This window comes from Aquarana catesbeiana, linkage group LG01 (assembly GCF_042186555.1).
Source record: "Aquarana catesbeiana isolate 2022-GZ linkage group LG01, ASM4218655v1, whole genome shotgun sequence".
Classification (NCBI taxonomy): domain Eukaryota; kingdom Metazoa; phylum Chordata; class Amphibia; order Anura; family Ranidae; genus Aquarana; species Aquarana catesbeiana.
Window position 1 is genome coordinate 323,604,915 of NC_133324.1, and position 16,386 is coordinate 323,621,300.

General features: G+C 45.3%; 1 protein-coding gene across 4 annotated transcripts in view; it reads left to right on the forward strand.

Moving 5' to 3' along the window:
* Positions 1–16,386, forward strand: part of EMID1 (EMI domain containing 1) — a 186,524-nt gene that overhangs the window by 39,903 nt on the left and 130,235 nt on the right. For all 4 annotated transcript variants that reach the window (XM_073630541.1, XM_073630549.1, XM_073630558.1 and 1 more), the window contains exons 2-3: positions 6,177–6,290; positions 6,442–6,545. In XM_073630541.1, the coding sequence (XP_073486642.1) occupies positions 6,177–6,290; positions 6,442–6,545 (218 nt within the window). The remainder of the gene's footprint in view (positions 1–6,176; positions 6,291–6,441; positions 6,546–16,386) is intronic.

Here is a 16,386-nt window from a genome sequence, read left to right on the forward strand (position 1 = left end):
CCGTATTGAAACATGCCTGAGTGGTGGAATGCATAGCTTTTTAGCTATTTTGCTATTTTATTTTTCCTGTTATTTTATTTTTTTTAATAATTCCCACTGTACATGGTCTCAATTATCTGAATAACTGTGTTGCCCACCCAATAAAGGTTCTTGTTATGGTAGTTTTAGACTGAAGATCTTCTCTGTATGCAGATGTTCTGATACACAGGAACAAAACAATGTGCTAAACATTCTCCTTTAGAACTGATTGTTATTGTATGTAAAAGCAAAAAATATATATATCATGTCTTTTTCCTTGTTGTATAAGCTTGTTTTCTGTTTAAATTATGATACATTTCAGTTTATATAATTATTTTCAGTAAGTAAACATAATTTATGTCTCATAGGCTTTTAGAAGTAGAAGAAAAATGACATCAAGATACCTATAACAACTATTTAGATGTAATCTTTCAGCTCTTTACCATAGTGCGATTAATGCCAGATGGTTTGTGATTGGTTAATAGAAGTTACTATGCTTTCTCTATCGCATTTGTAAGTGTAACCACCAGCCAATTTTATTTTAGTTTTGGATAGAGTGGTGAAAAGAGTTTGAAGAGTGGGGAAAAGTTAGAACCTGTATTTCTAGGTAGAAAGAGGATGTGGGTCATATGTTATAAAGGTCCCCAGTCAATGATCTCACAACATAAAGGGAATTATTACCCTTAAATAGATCTCCCAGGAATAGTAGCGGAGGGTCAGGTAAAGACTAGCTATGCATGGAAAGTACCAGAAGCAGATCGTGTAAATTCCTGATTTTATTTAATGTGATTGCAAAGTTGTTGTTTTTTATTAAAATTACAATAAAAAATGTCATACTTTTCATACAAAGGTCATACTTAACTGCTCTCTGCAATGGTTTTGCACAGAGCATCCCTCCTCTTCTCGGGTCCCCCGTCGGCACTCTCGGCTCCTCCTCTTCTCTGTGTGCCCCCATAGGAAGCTGCTTCCTATGGTAGCACACGTGTGGGCTTAATCGTGAGCCAGGCTGTGTGGTATACTAACACACACAGAGCAGCTCTGTCTCGTCTTCTGCTTCCTCCTCACTGGATTTGATTGAGAGCAGCAGGAATCAAAGGCTTCCGCTGATGCCTCCATGTCCATTGAGGAAAGTGGGAGAGAGCAGCACCGCGCTGGATCAAGATCAGGCTCAGATAAGCATTTAGGGGTGCGGGGCAGAGGGGGGAGCTGAAAGCAGAGAATGCTCTGCTGGGAGAAGAGAATGCATTAAGATTAAAAAAAACTTTAGCTTTTACAACCACTTTATAGTCACATACCATTAAAAAAAATACAGTATGTTTCCTGGGGCCCTCCTTCTTCAGGGCTAGAAATAATAATACTGTATTTATTGGTGTATAACACTCACTTTTTCACCATGAAAATCGGGTGCAAATAGCATGTGCGTGTTATACGCCAATACTTCAATTTTAGCTGCCTCTGAAGGGACAGGGAGGGGGGCGGGATGAGCGCCGTCAGATTAAATACAGTGAGAATCTCCTGTTTACTTGGCAGCCTCTGTAATAGAAAGTCCCGTCTCCTGGGCCGCCATTGGACCACTGTTCTGTCTATCATAGGAGATTCTCACTGTATGTAATCTGTTGGCGCTTGTCCCGCCACCCTCCCTGTCCCTTCAGAGGCAGCTAAAATTGAAGTATTGGCGTATAACACGCACACGCTATTTGCACCCGATTTTCATGGTGAAAAAGTGAGTGTTATACGCCAATAAATACAGTATTATTATTTCTAGCCCTGAAGAAGGAGGGCCCCAGAAAACATACGCCCCCTCCCTGTTCCCTCTAGGCTGCAGATGGGCATCGATCAGACTGCAGTGATGGCAGTGGTGAGGCTGCTGCATTGATGGCAGTGGTGAGGCTGCTGCAATGATGGGAATGGCAAGGCTGCTACATTGATGGCAATGGTGAGGCTGCATTGATGTAGACTAATGAGGCTGCATTGATGGCACTTGTGAGGCTGCAGATGGGCATTGATCAGGCTGCATTGATGGCAATGGTGAGGCTGCAGATGGGCACTGACCCTTATTTTGCTTCAAAGTTCCTTATTAAAAATGTTAGTTTTTTTCCTGAAACTTCCCTCTTAAAATGAATGTGCGTGTTATACGCCTGTGCGTGTTATACGCCGATAAATACGGTAATTAAAAAATGCTATCAGTATTCAATAATAAAGGTAAAGACATAAAAGTCACCAAATACAAAAACATAGCCAGTACAACATAAAAATGCTACTAATACATACAGATGTGTGTAGCGCCGGTAGATTTTTCAATCTACTGCTTATAGGTAAATTTAGTGGGTCATCTGTTCTGTACGTAGTTCAGATTTCGTTTATTGTCAGATTTAGCCTCTTTTCCAGTTTGGCTGTGCTGCGTGTAGTTTCACATTGTGCCTGTGGGTGTCGTTGTCACCATGGGTCGGTGTTGGAAAGGCAACAAGCTGAAGTGTATGAGTGCTCTTCTGTCCCGGAGATAACTCGGCGGAGGTGGTCCTCCGAGTTCCATCTGGGAGAAGGTATTTATGGGACAGACGCCATGTTTTGGGGAGTCTTTGCCTCATGGCCCTCCTGGCCTAGAGGTATGTGTCAGTGAGTTCTACCTCGTAGCCCTCCGGCTTGGAGGGTTGCGTTGTTGCAGCCAGGTGGGTAGACCCAGAAGCCTGTCTGGGGCCTGCTATCGCTGGGATGGTCCTGTGCTGTCTGTCTTGCGGAAAGAAGCCGGACAATCAGGAAGATCCAGGGGAGGACCCATCTTGGAAGGGACCATGCAAGGCTGGTCTTAAGAAGGGCCTGTTGACTCGATTGGAGGACGTATCCTAAACTACTCTACCGCACAAATACTGCCGGGTCGGCTTAAAGGTTCTGGTACTGTGTTTGCTGTTCATCAAAAACTACTACATCCTGTGGCAGAGGATCGTACAGTTTTGTTTCACTCAAGTCTGTGGCAGAGACCGGCTGCTAGGTTAGTGAGAGAGACCTATCCGGGCGGGCAAAGATTTAATCCTAAAAGGAAAATATAATCATCCCTGAGATTGCAATTCCTTAGTGCTACACCAAGAAAAGGTATTTGAACTTCCCTGCAACTCTTCTTCTACCTCTTTCCTGCTACTTCTTCCAGTTATCTCCCATTAAAGCATTAGAAAAGTACTCAAGTGACTGTTGCCTACATTGTCTGATAGTAAGCTCAACGGGGACCCTAGACCCGGTATTGGTGAAATTACAGGTAAAAAGGTGAAGGTAACAGCCCGCTTTAAATCAGCAGCTCCACCGTGAGTTAGTGCTACATGTGTATTATGTGTAGCACTCTTCTATGTAGGCTGCTAATAGTTAGAGGCAAATGTAGTTTTTGGCTCTCCTGTAGCCAGTGGAATGAAGTTTGATTGCTTTTGGCTGTTCTGGGTTCTGCTGGTTGAAGGCTCTGTTACATTTCTCCTGAATTCTGGTAGGTTCCAGAGTTTAATGGGTGGAGGAGGCAGAACCTCACTTGCATATTCATACAGCCTCAGCCAATCCCTGGCAGGAATAATGGCCAGTAGGGGGTGAGATGTGTATAAATAGGCTGGGGCCTGGAATAGCAGGGTCTTTGTCCTGTGGGAAGAGACCCAGCCTGAGGCCTGCGGTCCTCTGGGCAAATAGCTGAAGTTTAGAGGAGGTCATCTGGGTCCCAGCTCCTGCTAGAGCTAGGAGACCCATGCCCAGAGTTCCTGAATGCAGCTGAATGAAGTCCACAGAAGATCTAACCTGAAGGCACTCAGTACAGGAGCTGACTGGTACTGCAGTTAAGCATTCAAGTGCTCAGGCCACAGTGAGTACAAGCCTGAAAAGATCGTACAGACTGTCCTTGCCAACCTATGGGAAAGTTCCTTCAAGTTGCCGGCTCAGGCCTTACTTTCGCAATCGAGTCACCTGAGCTGTTGTTCACTAGTCACTAACTTCAAGAGGGCAAGAGGGTGGCTGCAACCTGAAAAGATAGTGAAGTTAGAGAGTGTCCTCCATTACATTTTGTACTAGTTCCGGAGTATTCCAGGGCTCACCCTACACCCTACACAAGTTTAATATGCAATAAATCTGAAAAATACATTTTCTGCCTGGTTCATGAGACTGGGAAGCTACCATGTGCCTGTTACTATAAAGTTACTATAAATATACTAAAAAAAAAACACTATAAGCACAGAGTGCCTAGATACATGTTGCACTCAAGGTAACTCGGTTGACAGGTTTGGTTGTACATGTTTTGTTTTCTTCTCTGTATGTCCTTGTTAGACTCCTTCTGAGACTCACAGATTTCATGTAGAAACTATCCTATCTACAGTGATATATATATATATATATATATATATATATATATATATATATATATATATATATATATATATACACATATATACACACACATACACACACACACACACACAGTATCTCCATCTCACAAAAGTGAGTACACCCCTCACATTTTTGTAAATATTTTATTAAATCTTTTCATGTGACAACACTGAAGTAATTACACTTTGCTACAATGTAAAGTAGTGAGTGTACAGCTTGTATAACAGTGTAAATTTGCTGTTCCCTCAAAATAACTCAACACACAGCCATTAATGTCTAAACTGCTGGCAACAAAAGTGAGTACACCTCTATGTGAAAATGTCCAAATTGGGCCCAATTAGCCATTTTCACTCCCAGGTGTCACGTGACTCGTTAGTGTTACAAGGTCTCAGGTGCGAATGGGGAGCAGGTGTGCTAAATTTGGTGTTATCGCTCTCAATCTCTCATACCGGTCACTGGAAGTTCAACATGGCACCTCATGGCAAAGAACTCTGAGGATCTGAAAAAAAGAATTGTTGCTCTACGTAGAGATGGCGTAGGCTATAAGAAGATTAAGACCCTGAAACTGAGCTGCAGTATGGTGGCCAAGACCATAAATCGGTTTAACTTGACAGGTTCCACTCAGAACAGGCCTCGCGATGGTCGACCAAACAAGTTGATTGCACGTGCTCAGCGTCATATACAGAGGTTGTCTTTGGGAAATAGACGAATGAGTGCTGCCAGTATTGCTGCAGAGGTTGAAGGGGTGGGGGTCAGCCTGTCAGTGCTCAGACCATACACTGCACACTGCATCAAATTGATTTAGACATTAATGGCTGTGTGTTGAGTTATTTTGAGGGGACAGCAAATTGACACTAACTTATACAAGCTGTACACTCACACTCACTACTACATTGTAGCAAAATGTAATTTCTTTAGTGTTGTCACATGAAAAGATATAATAAAATATTTACAAAAATGTGAGGGGTGTATTCACTTTTGTGAAATACTGTATATAAAAGTGTACTCACTTTTTTGGGATACTGTATATAGCCTGGGAGCCAGGGTCCTAAATAGATTCTGCCTGACCAAGATGGCCACCAGAGTCACATGGGGCAGCAGTATCCAACCGGATAGCTTCCCCAGTGACCCAGGAAACCATAGAGGAACCATGTTCCTCTTGACTCCCCCCCCCCCCCCTCTGCAATGCTGCTGCAGTTCAGCACTATTTGCAGTGGAGAAAGTAGACTGCACCTGCCTACACACTCATAGCATTTTTTAAATATATTATTTGGAACCCTGTTAAAGGGAATAAGCCCCTGAAACATGTTGGCATTTCATGATACAAGAATTTCAATGAAATTACATCTGGACTGTACACAATCTACTTCTCGCATTTTCCTTTTTGGATATTTAGTGTTTTGAGGGGTTTTTTTTGCCTCTTACCCATTTGTAATTGACCTAACTTCATGTACTGTCAACAATGTTGTCACCAGGATAGAAAGTCAAGGAAAATCTAAAAAAAAAAAAGCAGTAAGAAGTTGAATTAAATTTTTATCACGCTACTAAAAAAGTGCTTTATTGCTAATGTGCCCTTGTTGGGGTTCCTCTTACTTCCTGTTCCACAGATAGAGTTGTCACAAGGATAGAAAGTGAGGTTAAGTATCCCCAGTAGAGATCATGGGCAAAAGCTCAAAAATGTCCAAATTGTGCCCAAAACTAAAAATGCAAATAATGCTTTAGAAAAATGTCTGTTGATTGATTATTGTAACTTATTTCCTTTCTTTGGACCTGTTTGTACATAATAAAATAACATCTGTGTATTTTAGGAACTGGTGCTCTGTCCCTATCAGTCGAACAGTGTCTTGCCAAGTCCAGAACGGCACCTTTTTGCAGAGAGTGTACCAGAACTGTCACTGGGCAGCAGGCTGCTCAGGGGGAAGGTGAGAATGGGTGACCTATTTTTCTCTGTTTCTTGCTGCCTCTGTTTTATTTTTTATTGCATTGCTTTAATGTCATTTATATTACCACAGCTCTGACTTTCTTTGTACGCAGTATTCAGCAGTGCGTGTTATAGTTCTGTTTCATTTTTAGTTATAGGACTGTTGTCAGGCCAACCTATAGATTCACCTACAAGACAGTGACCGTACTAGAGTGGAGATGCTGCCCAGGATACAGAGGGGCTAACTGTGATGATGGTGAGTATTAAGAATACACGGGGGTGAGGGAGACAAAGGATAAAAACAGGAATAATAAAGGAAAGTAGAGGTTTTCACTAGATAGTAATGCAGGAATATGTTCTCCTATCCATGTAAGGGAAAACACACATTACATTACAATTTATGAGCTTGTGAGAGACCTGCACCAAGTCAGTATCACAGTGAGCAATGTGTATTTTTATTATATGGTGTTATTTAGGGAGCATTCTAAAGACAGTCTAAGCATATGACTTTTTTTTTTTTAATTTAGTTTTATAAAAGGTTGATACAAACTCCAAGTGTCTCAGCCCAATAGGGAAGTCTCAAATCTCCTTTCAGCCATGTCCTCTACTGGACCCAATAGGCAGGTTTTTAGTGTAAAGTTCAAGGGTGCCATGTAACTGATTTTATACAGTCCATCGCATCTTGCCAGAATAAGGATATTTTAGGATGGGTCCAAAATATATGGAAAACATTTCCTGTAAGCTGTGTCCATATTATCAACAAGCCAAAGAAAGAGGAGGGTTCAATCTCTGGAGTCTATAGGGTGTGTAGTATGCTCTGTGAAGAATTTTGAATTGTACCAGCCTGTCTCTGACAGATACCAGCTTTTTAAAATGTACTGTATATTCCATACCTTGCCCCCAAACACCATTATCTGTATCTGGGACTGAAATTTTTGTTTGATATTATCAAGATCCAAGACAGTGGTGAGTTGCCATGCTGATCAGTGGCGGCTGGTGCTCAAAATTTTTTTTGGGGGGGGGCGCAAACAAACTGAAAAAAAAAAACATAAATTGCAGCCACTGTGCCATCAAGCGCAGCTACTGTGCCCATCAATTGCCGCCACTGTGCCATCAAATGCAGCCACTGTGCCCATCAAACGCAGCCATTGTGCCATCAAACGCAGCCACTGTGCCCATCAAACGCAGCCACTGTGCCCATCAAACGCAGCCACTGTGCCATCAAAGGCAGCCACTGTGCCCATCAAACGCAGCCACTGTGCCCATCAAACGCAGCCACTGTGCCCATCAAACACAGCCATTGTGCCATCAAACGCAGCCACTGTGGCCATCAAACGCAGCCACTGTGCCCATCAAACGCAACCACTGTGCCCATCAAACGCAGCCACTGTGCCATCAAACGCAGCCACTGTGCCATCAAACACAGCCACTGTGCCCATCAAATGCTGCCACTGTGCCCATCAAGTGCAGCCACTGTGCCATCAAACGCAGCTACTGTACCCATCAATTGCTGCCAGTGTGGCCATCAATTGCTGCCTGTATGCCCATCAATTGCCGCTACTGTGCCCCATCAAATGCTGCCAGTGTGCCCATCAATTGCCACTACTGGGCCACATCAAATGCTGCCAGTGTGCCCATCAATTGCTGCTACTGTGCCCCATCAAATGCTGCCAGTGTGCATCGCCCGGCACTTACCTGTCTCACAGCAGGTTCGTGGCGGTGTCCTGCACGCTCCTCGGCTCTAATCAGGTGCTTCCAAAAAACACCCCCGCTGCTGTAATTCAGGTGCTCGTTGCCCGAAAAGGGGCAGACACCTGAATAGGGGGTGTCAGCGGCGACCATAGATAGATTTATACAATGCCTGAATCTATCTATGGTGATAGAGAGGTATCAGGAGAGAGGGGGTGGCGCTCCTGTGCCCTTTATGGATGCACCGCCACTGATGCTGATAAATTATAGACGAGGCTGGTTTTGGGGGAGAGTCAGTATGCAGCAGACACTTCAGAGAAGAACAATTTGTACTTGCTGTTGAGAGAATTGACAACGGATGGCCTGGGAAAGCCGCCTATACAGTATCCATACTGGTAATTAGAAGGGAACAGTCTGTCTAAGGCAGAGAGTTTCAAATTTTAGTAATTTCTGATCCTCCGCAAGATCAGTTATAGTTTATATTTTGTATTTTATCAAGCATCGGGGGTCTGGGATTGTAAAACAAATATTGTAGAGATGGATTTCTCCACAGTGGGGCATTTGGATTGGGGGCTTGCGATTTCCAGTCAAGTCCCACTTTCCAGCCCTAATTGTGGTCCTAATGAAGGGAGTGGGGCAATACAGTGTTTTGGATTCATTAAACAGAAGAGACTGGCGTGCCTCTAGGAAGTTAAGAATGGCAGCCTCCAACATAGAAGGGGGTTGCTACCATGCGGATCAAGCATGCGAGTGACCAGGAAACACTAATAGAAGTCTGGCATGACCTGAATGCCCTGTAAGGTTGGTCTGGTAACCGTGTTGAATTTTTATCATGCCTGAGTACCCCACAAAAAAGAGGCTAGCAATTTTGATAAGTTGTTTAAAGAAGTATTTTGGGATCCAAACTAGAGAATTGTGGAAGAAGTAGGTGAACTTGGGTAGGAGTTTCATTTTAATTCAATTCAACCAAGAAAATTAACAGGTGGGTTTCTCTGTGCCTTTAGCTTTGTCTTAACCTCCTGCAGAACAGGTAATAAATTCAATGCCAAGTAGTCTTTAGTATTATCTGTTACTATAACACCAAGGTACGTGAAGGTGTCATCCCACTGTAACTGCATGCCATCTGTCACGAGGTCTTTGGTGGTTCAGTCTTCTGGAAATAACAGTGATTTTATGCCAGTTCAAATGCAGTTCATAGATCTGCCCGAATTCAGTTAGGACTTGAAGTGCCCCTTGTAGGGAAGGCCCTAAAGCATTTGACATTTTGATCTACTAACCGTGATGTAAACTCTGGGTCCTGATGCATACTGGAGCCCTACAACACTTCTTTGTTAGCAAACCATAATCACAATTTTCTCATACAATATAGGCATAGGCTTGTGAGAATGAAAACCTGTTCTAGACAAAACAGCACTTTTCCATTGGTTTAGTAAGAAAATTATATGCAACCATTTTTTTTAGCTCAGGGCAGGGCACCCAGGGTCTAGGGGCCCGCTAGCAGCTTCTACTGCTTCTCCCTGTGTGCATATACCACTGACACTTGCTCTTTACAGGCAGCTTCAATCAAAGAGGTTGATTTACTAAGGACAAATATACTGTGCAATTTACAGGTGCAGTTGTAGTCTGCAAGTGCAGTTGCGCCGGAGCTTAGTAAATAAGGTAAAGCTTCATGTTACAATAAATACCCAATCACATGCAAGGAAAAAGAAAACAGCATTTTTGCTTGCACACGATTGGATGATGGAAGTCAGCAGAGCTTCCCTTCATTTACTAAGCTCTGGAGCAAATTCCCTTGCAGAGTGCAACTGCACTTGCAAAGTGAACTGTATATTTGCCTTTAGCAAATCAACCCCATATTTTAGCTTTGCAAATGTGTTTATTTTAGCAATGCTTTGAACTACAGCTAGAGCTTCCACACAAAATGCAAGGGTCCCTTTCTGCTGTGTGTACTTTGATGCTGACATTTCTACTGGTGCTGGAGATTACCTAATAAAACCAATAAAGTGGTTGTAAACTCTTACATTTATCCAGTGAAGTGACTATGCTCAGGTGATACACAGAGATGAAGCAAATCCTCCTACATAAGTAGTACCGGCTGATCTGCAGTCTTCTATAGTTGTCAAAGTGCAGAGATGATAAGCTTGTCTGAGCTTTCAGAAAGCAGGGGGCGGGAGCTTAAGTTACACTCTGCAGATGTCAGTGAAAGCTGATTGGAGGGAAGGGGCACACCCGCATTACACAGCATACAGGAACAGAGCTGAGGCTGTCAATCACAGGCTGTGTGCCAGAGCTCCCTCCCTTGTCACTTCTTTACCTCTTGGTGTCAGGAAAATTTGTCAGAAGTGACTCATGCCGATAGCAGAGGAATGAGGTAGCAGACAGAAATGGGAATAAGACCCCTTTTACACGGTGCAGTTCAGCTGCAGTGCATTCCTCCCAGGGCAGAAGACCTGCGTTTTAGAACTGTGTTTTTGAACAGACAGGGCCCTTAAAGCCAGTACTATCCCTGCCATAGCTGAACACCCCTGTGTGTAAGGGGCCTTATGTTTGAGATATCAATAGAGTTTTAGGAGATACAGTAGAAGAAGCCAGCATACGATTCAGTTTGTCTGTTGTCAGTATGCAGAACTGAGATATTAACCACTTGACCTCCAGAACATTTACCCCCCTTCATGACAAGGCCATTTTTTGCGATACAGCACTGCGTTATTTTATCTGCCAATTGCGCAGTCATGCAATGCTGTACCCAAATCAAATGTCCTTTTTTTTCCCCACAAATAGAGCTTTCTTTTGGTGCTATTTGATCACGTCTTAATTTTTTGCTCTATAAACAAAAAAAGACCCACAATTTTGAAAAAAAAAAACAATATTTTTTTACTTTCTGCTATAAAACATATCCAAGAAAAAAAAAATTGAAAAAAATCACATTTCTTCAAAAATTTAGGCCAGCAACTTATAGTAAGACTGCGATATTATGGCGGACATTCTGACACTAACTGACACTTTTGACACTTTTTGGGGACCAGCAGTGACAGTAATAGTGATCAGTACTAAAAATATGCACTGTCACTGTACTAATGACACTGGCTAGGAAGGGGTTAACATCAGTGGCAATCAAAGTGTTAACAGTGTGCATAGAATAGGCGTGCACACAGGGTGTGCTAGATGTGCCTGGGCACACCGTAATCACCCTGTGTGGCGCAGATTGCCTCTGTTTAAACTCCAGATATTTCACCAAAGCACCCTAACGGGGCTCCTAAAAATTAAAAAAAAAAAAATTGTAAAAAGCAATATCCACGGCCCTACTGACACCATCCACTGATCTGCTGACACTGTAAACACACATGTGTTTGAGATTTGAGGTGCACACCCTAATGCAATAGGCTGTGCACACCTATGGTGCCTAGCCAGTGTTTTAGTACAAGGTGTGTACTGCTTTTACTAGGGGAAGACATATAATTTATTCTCTGCTTCGCAGGGACACAAATTTCATCCCTTCCCTCCTGCCAGAACGGCGATCATTCTTGTTTACATAGGCAGATCGCAGTTCTGACTCTCTGCCTAATGATCAGTGGGTGCTGGAGGACATTGGGTACTGTAAACCCGCCAATCAGCCTCCACTGTGTGTAATCACAGCGGAAGCAAGCCGCCAGCGGTGCGCATGCCTGCGCCTACCCACAAGTGTCTGATCTCATATATATATATATATATATATATATATATATATATATATATACACATTATCCTGCGAACTGCCGCCGCCCTGTTGCAGTAAAACTGCTGAAGTGGTTAAAGCAGAATTCAGAGAAGGATCCAGTTTGGACTTGGATGTAAGCAGTGGCGACCGGTGGATTTTTCTTTGGGGGGGGGGGGGGGGGGGGCGGCAAACAGTATGCCACAACTCCAAGTCGGTAGCACTTACTCCATCACCGGCGGCTTCCTTTGCTCGGTGGCAGCTTCCTATTCTCCTGCTCTCTGGGGGTCATCACGGCAGCGGCTTCCGTTTCCTCCCTTCACCTCGGCAGCCAATCAGGAGTCTTCTCTTTTTGGGCAATCGGAAAATGGGTCTCACGCCCGCTTCTGATAGGCTGGATTGAGGATCAGTGTTATTATGTTCATTCACTGCCGTAATACACCTGGGTGGGCTCCGTTCACACTCACAGCGACCCGAGCCCATCCTATTTTGAAGCCTATTAGAGCTTCTGGCTCTAATCGGGTGCTTAAAAAAAACCCTAGCTGCTGTAATTCATGCGCCTGGTGCCCTGAAAGGGGCCGGACACATTAATAGCAGGTGGCCGTGTCGGCCATGGATAGATTCATGTGTAGCAGGTATTTGTAACTTGGGGCATCACGTATCAGATTATTACTTTAATCTCTTCACCCCAAAGCAACTGCTAATTATTTTCTTTTGGGCTTACAGTTACCTTCTTTCCAGTGTCCATCCTAGGGGTGCTCATCACTCGTTCAATTGAAACACTGGCTCCAAAACGTAGTCCTTTTTGTTCTTCTATCCAAGTTTTATTCGGTAACATCATACGCAATAGAAAGACAGAGGGTGAAAAGGGATTCAGGTACCTTAGACGTTGCAGTTGGAGATAATTTCTACATCCAGCGAAATAACACTTCCACAGCTGGACTCAACCGGATAGGTCCCTCTCACTGACCTAGCAGTCGATGCAATGCTCGAACACGGCCTCTGCCACAGACCTTACGACTCTGGGTGAACAAATTGTGAATAATCTAAACAGTCTCTGCCATAGACCGTACAGTCTTGAAAGAACTGACTGTGGTACTAATCCAAGATGCATCTCCGACTGAGTTCCCAGGCTCTTCTTAAGATACCAGCCTTATGCTCGGTCCTCTCCCGAAGAGTCCTCCCCTGGTCACTGCAGTCCCTTGCTTCTACCAGCAGGCCTGACAGCAAAGAGACCATCATTCTGACCCATAGGCCACCAAGACTCCGATCCTTCCTTAGTAGCTTGGCCTTAGGTCTGCCAAGCTTAAGGCAGACCTTTAAGGATTCGTAGTCTCCCAGGCCAGGAGAGCCACGAGGTGGGGACCGCCAACCCACCCCCCGAGCCCGGGTGGTCAGGAAGCGCGGACCTTCCGATAGCCACCCGAAAAACCACCAAAGATGGAGTCTGTGCCTTAAATACCCCTACCCAGAAATATCCGGTGTGTGAACCACTCCCAACGAAAAGCCTCTGAGCAGCGAGTAGTCAATGTGCTTGACCAGACTGTATTTTCCAATCCACCAATGATGACAGCACCACCCATGGTTAGATGGAAATCTGCACAGTCCAACCAATCTGACACAGAAACCATTAAATTTAGGCAATAATAAGTTGAGCCTAAGCTGTAGCTTCAACTGATTTAAATTTCAAACAAAAGAAAATAGGATCTGCTCATTAGGAGCAGGGTGCTACTCATGCTATGCATGAATCTATTCATTGCATATAGGGGGTGGCCTGGAGAGAAGGGGTGGCACCTGGGTGCCTCTAATGGACGGGCTGCCACTGGATGTAGGTACAGGTAGTCCCCGGGTTACAAACAAGGTTCTGTAGGTTTGTTCTTGAGTTGAATTTGTTGGAACAGGTACATTTTTTAAGTGTAACTCCAGCCCAAAAAAATAATTTTTACATTTTTTGGATAGCACAGGGAAGAGTTATCACCCCTGTAATGCTTGTTTTGCTGTCTGTGCCCCTGTTCAGAAGATTTCACCTCACTTTCTGTCCCTGTGACAATTGGATTTTGAAAATTTTGGGTTGTTGTGGAAACAAGGATTGGTGATAAAGCTTCAATGGAGACACTTTGTCCCATGATAACTAATGGGAGTGAATTTCCCTTCCCGGGGTAGATTTCCTCTCACTTCCTGTTGTTTCCTTCCATTTGTAAGTAGGAGTCATATGTAAAGTTGGATTATCATGTTTGTAACTCAGCGACTGCCTGTGTGTAAATCTCATACCTGACAAGCTGACAATCGCTGCGTTAGTCGCAGCAAGATCAGCTTTCATTTTTGTGTGGAGTCAGCCTAAAAAAAAAAAAAATGCTGTAGTGTTTTATTAAAAGAGGATAACAGTGCTTCCAATGTATTTTGCTTTTGTGGGTGTAGTCCGGTTGTGAGCTGCATCTGTGTCTTTTCCTGTCTGTGACAGAAGGAAGATGTAAATCTACAGCACTTCTAAGATTATTTCGGTCTTTGTGACCTGTGCCTCTCAAGCTGGATCCCACACAGGGCTTCATAACAAACACAGTGAGCAGCTCTAGCATCTTGTGGAGGGGAGTAGTCAGTAAAAGGTGCAGGAAGGATAATAAGAAAAATGACAAACAGGAACTTCCAATATAAATGTGTTTAAACAAACAGTTGTGGAAGTGAGTTATAAATAAACTGTGAGAAGAGCCAAGGCAAGCTGGAGAGTGGACACAAAGTCGCAGTGAGCACACGTTGTGGAATATAAATCTTACTAGATTTCCTGCTTTTGTCACTGAATGAGAACTCAACTTTGGGTGGGCTACGTTCTGTCATCCACCCCCTTTAATTACTTACTGTATTTATAGAGTGCCAACATATTGCACAGCCAGGGGCGTAACTAGAAATCACAGGGCCCCATATCAAAATGTTGTATGGGGCCCCCCTGCAAACAGCCCCCCCCCCCACAGCCCCCCTAGTATCCATACAGCGTGACCTGTGCCCCACACAGCGTGACCTGTGCCCAATGCAGCGTAACCTGTGACCAATGCAGCGTGACCTGTGCCCCATACAGCATGACCTGTGCACAATGCAGCGTGACCTGTGTCCCATACAGCGTGACCTGTGCCCAATGCAGCGTAACCTGTGACCAATGCAGCGTGACCTGTGCCCCATACAGCATGACCTGTGCACAATGCAGCGTGACCTGTGTCCCATACAGCGTGACCTGTGACCAATGCAGCGTGACCTGTGACCCATACAGCATGACCTGTGCACAATGCAGCGTGACCTGTGTCCCATACAGCGTGACCTGTGACCAATGCAGCGTGACCTGTGCCCCATACAGCATGACCTGTGCACAATGCAGCGTGACCTGTGCCCCATACAGCATGACCTGTGCACAATGCAGCGTGACCTGTGTCCCATACAGCATGACCTGTGCCCAATGCAGCGTGACCTGTGTCCCATACAGCGTGACCTGTGACCAATGCAGCATGGCCTGTGCCCCATACAGCGTGACCTGTGCCCAATGCAGCGTGGCCTGTGCCCCATACAGCGTGACCTGTGCCCAATGCAGCGTGACCTGTGCCCCATACAGCATGACCTGTGCACAATGCAGCGTGACCTGTGCCCCATACAGCATGACCTGTGCACAATGCAGCGTGACCTGTGTCCCATACAGCGTGACCTGTGCCCAATGCATCGTGACCTGTGTCCCATACAGCGTGACCTGTGACCAATGCAGCATGGCCTGTGCCCCATACAGCGTGACCTGTGCCCAATGCAGCGTGGCCTGTGCCCCATACAGCGTGACCTGTGCCCCATACAGCGTGACCTGTGCCCAATGCAGCGTGGCCTGTGCCCCATACAGCGTGACCTGTGCCCAATGCAGCGTGGCCTGTGCCCCATACAGCGTGACCTGTGCCCAATGCAGCGTGACCTGTGCCCAATGCAGCGTGACCTGTGCCCAATGCAGCCTCACCTGTGCCCAATGCAGCCTCACCTGTGCCCCATGCAGCCTCACCTGTGCAGAGGAAGAGGCAAGCCGCCCGGATCAGCAGAGAGCAGGATTGCGCGCTGAAATAGCCTTCATTTGAATTTCCCATCTTCTCGGGGCTCATCGTCACATAGCCCCACCTCTTGGCCTGACGCCTTAGATGACGTCACATATCCTGCATTGGACCGGCGTTCTGTCTATCAAAGGCGTCAGGTCAAGAGGTGGAGCTATGTGACATGACCCCCGGGAACACTGGAAATTCTAATGAAAGCTATTACAGCGAGCAATCACGCTCTCTGCTGATACGGACAGCTCGCCTCTTCCTCTCCTTTCTCTTCCCCTGGCTGCGGCGTGCACAGGTCACGCTTTATGGGGCACAGCGGTGCTGTCATCCTCACAGGGCCCTATAGCGGCTGCGGGCCCCATAGCGTTTGCATGGGTTGCTATGGTGGTAGTTACGCCACTGTGCACAGCAGTTCGCATAGAACCATTCGTAACAGTCCACTTCCCTCGAAGGAGCTCACACTTTATCATCTCTATTTTAATCAGTGGCGGTGCGTCCATAAGGGTGCACGGGCGCCGCCCCCTCTCTCCAGCCACCCCTCTAGCACCAATAGATTAATTGCATGAATCTATCTATGGCCGCCGCTGCCACCCACTATTCAGGCACCCGGCCCCTTTTCAGGCGTCGGGCACCTGAATTACAGCGGCAGGGTTTTT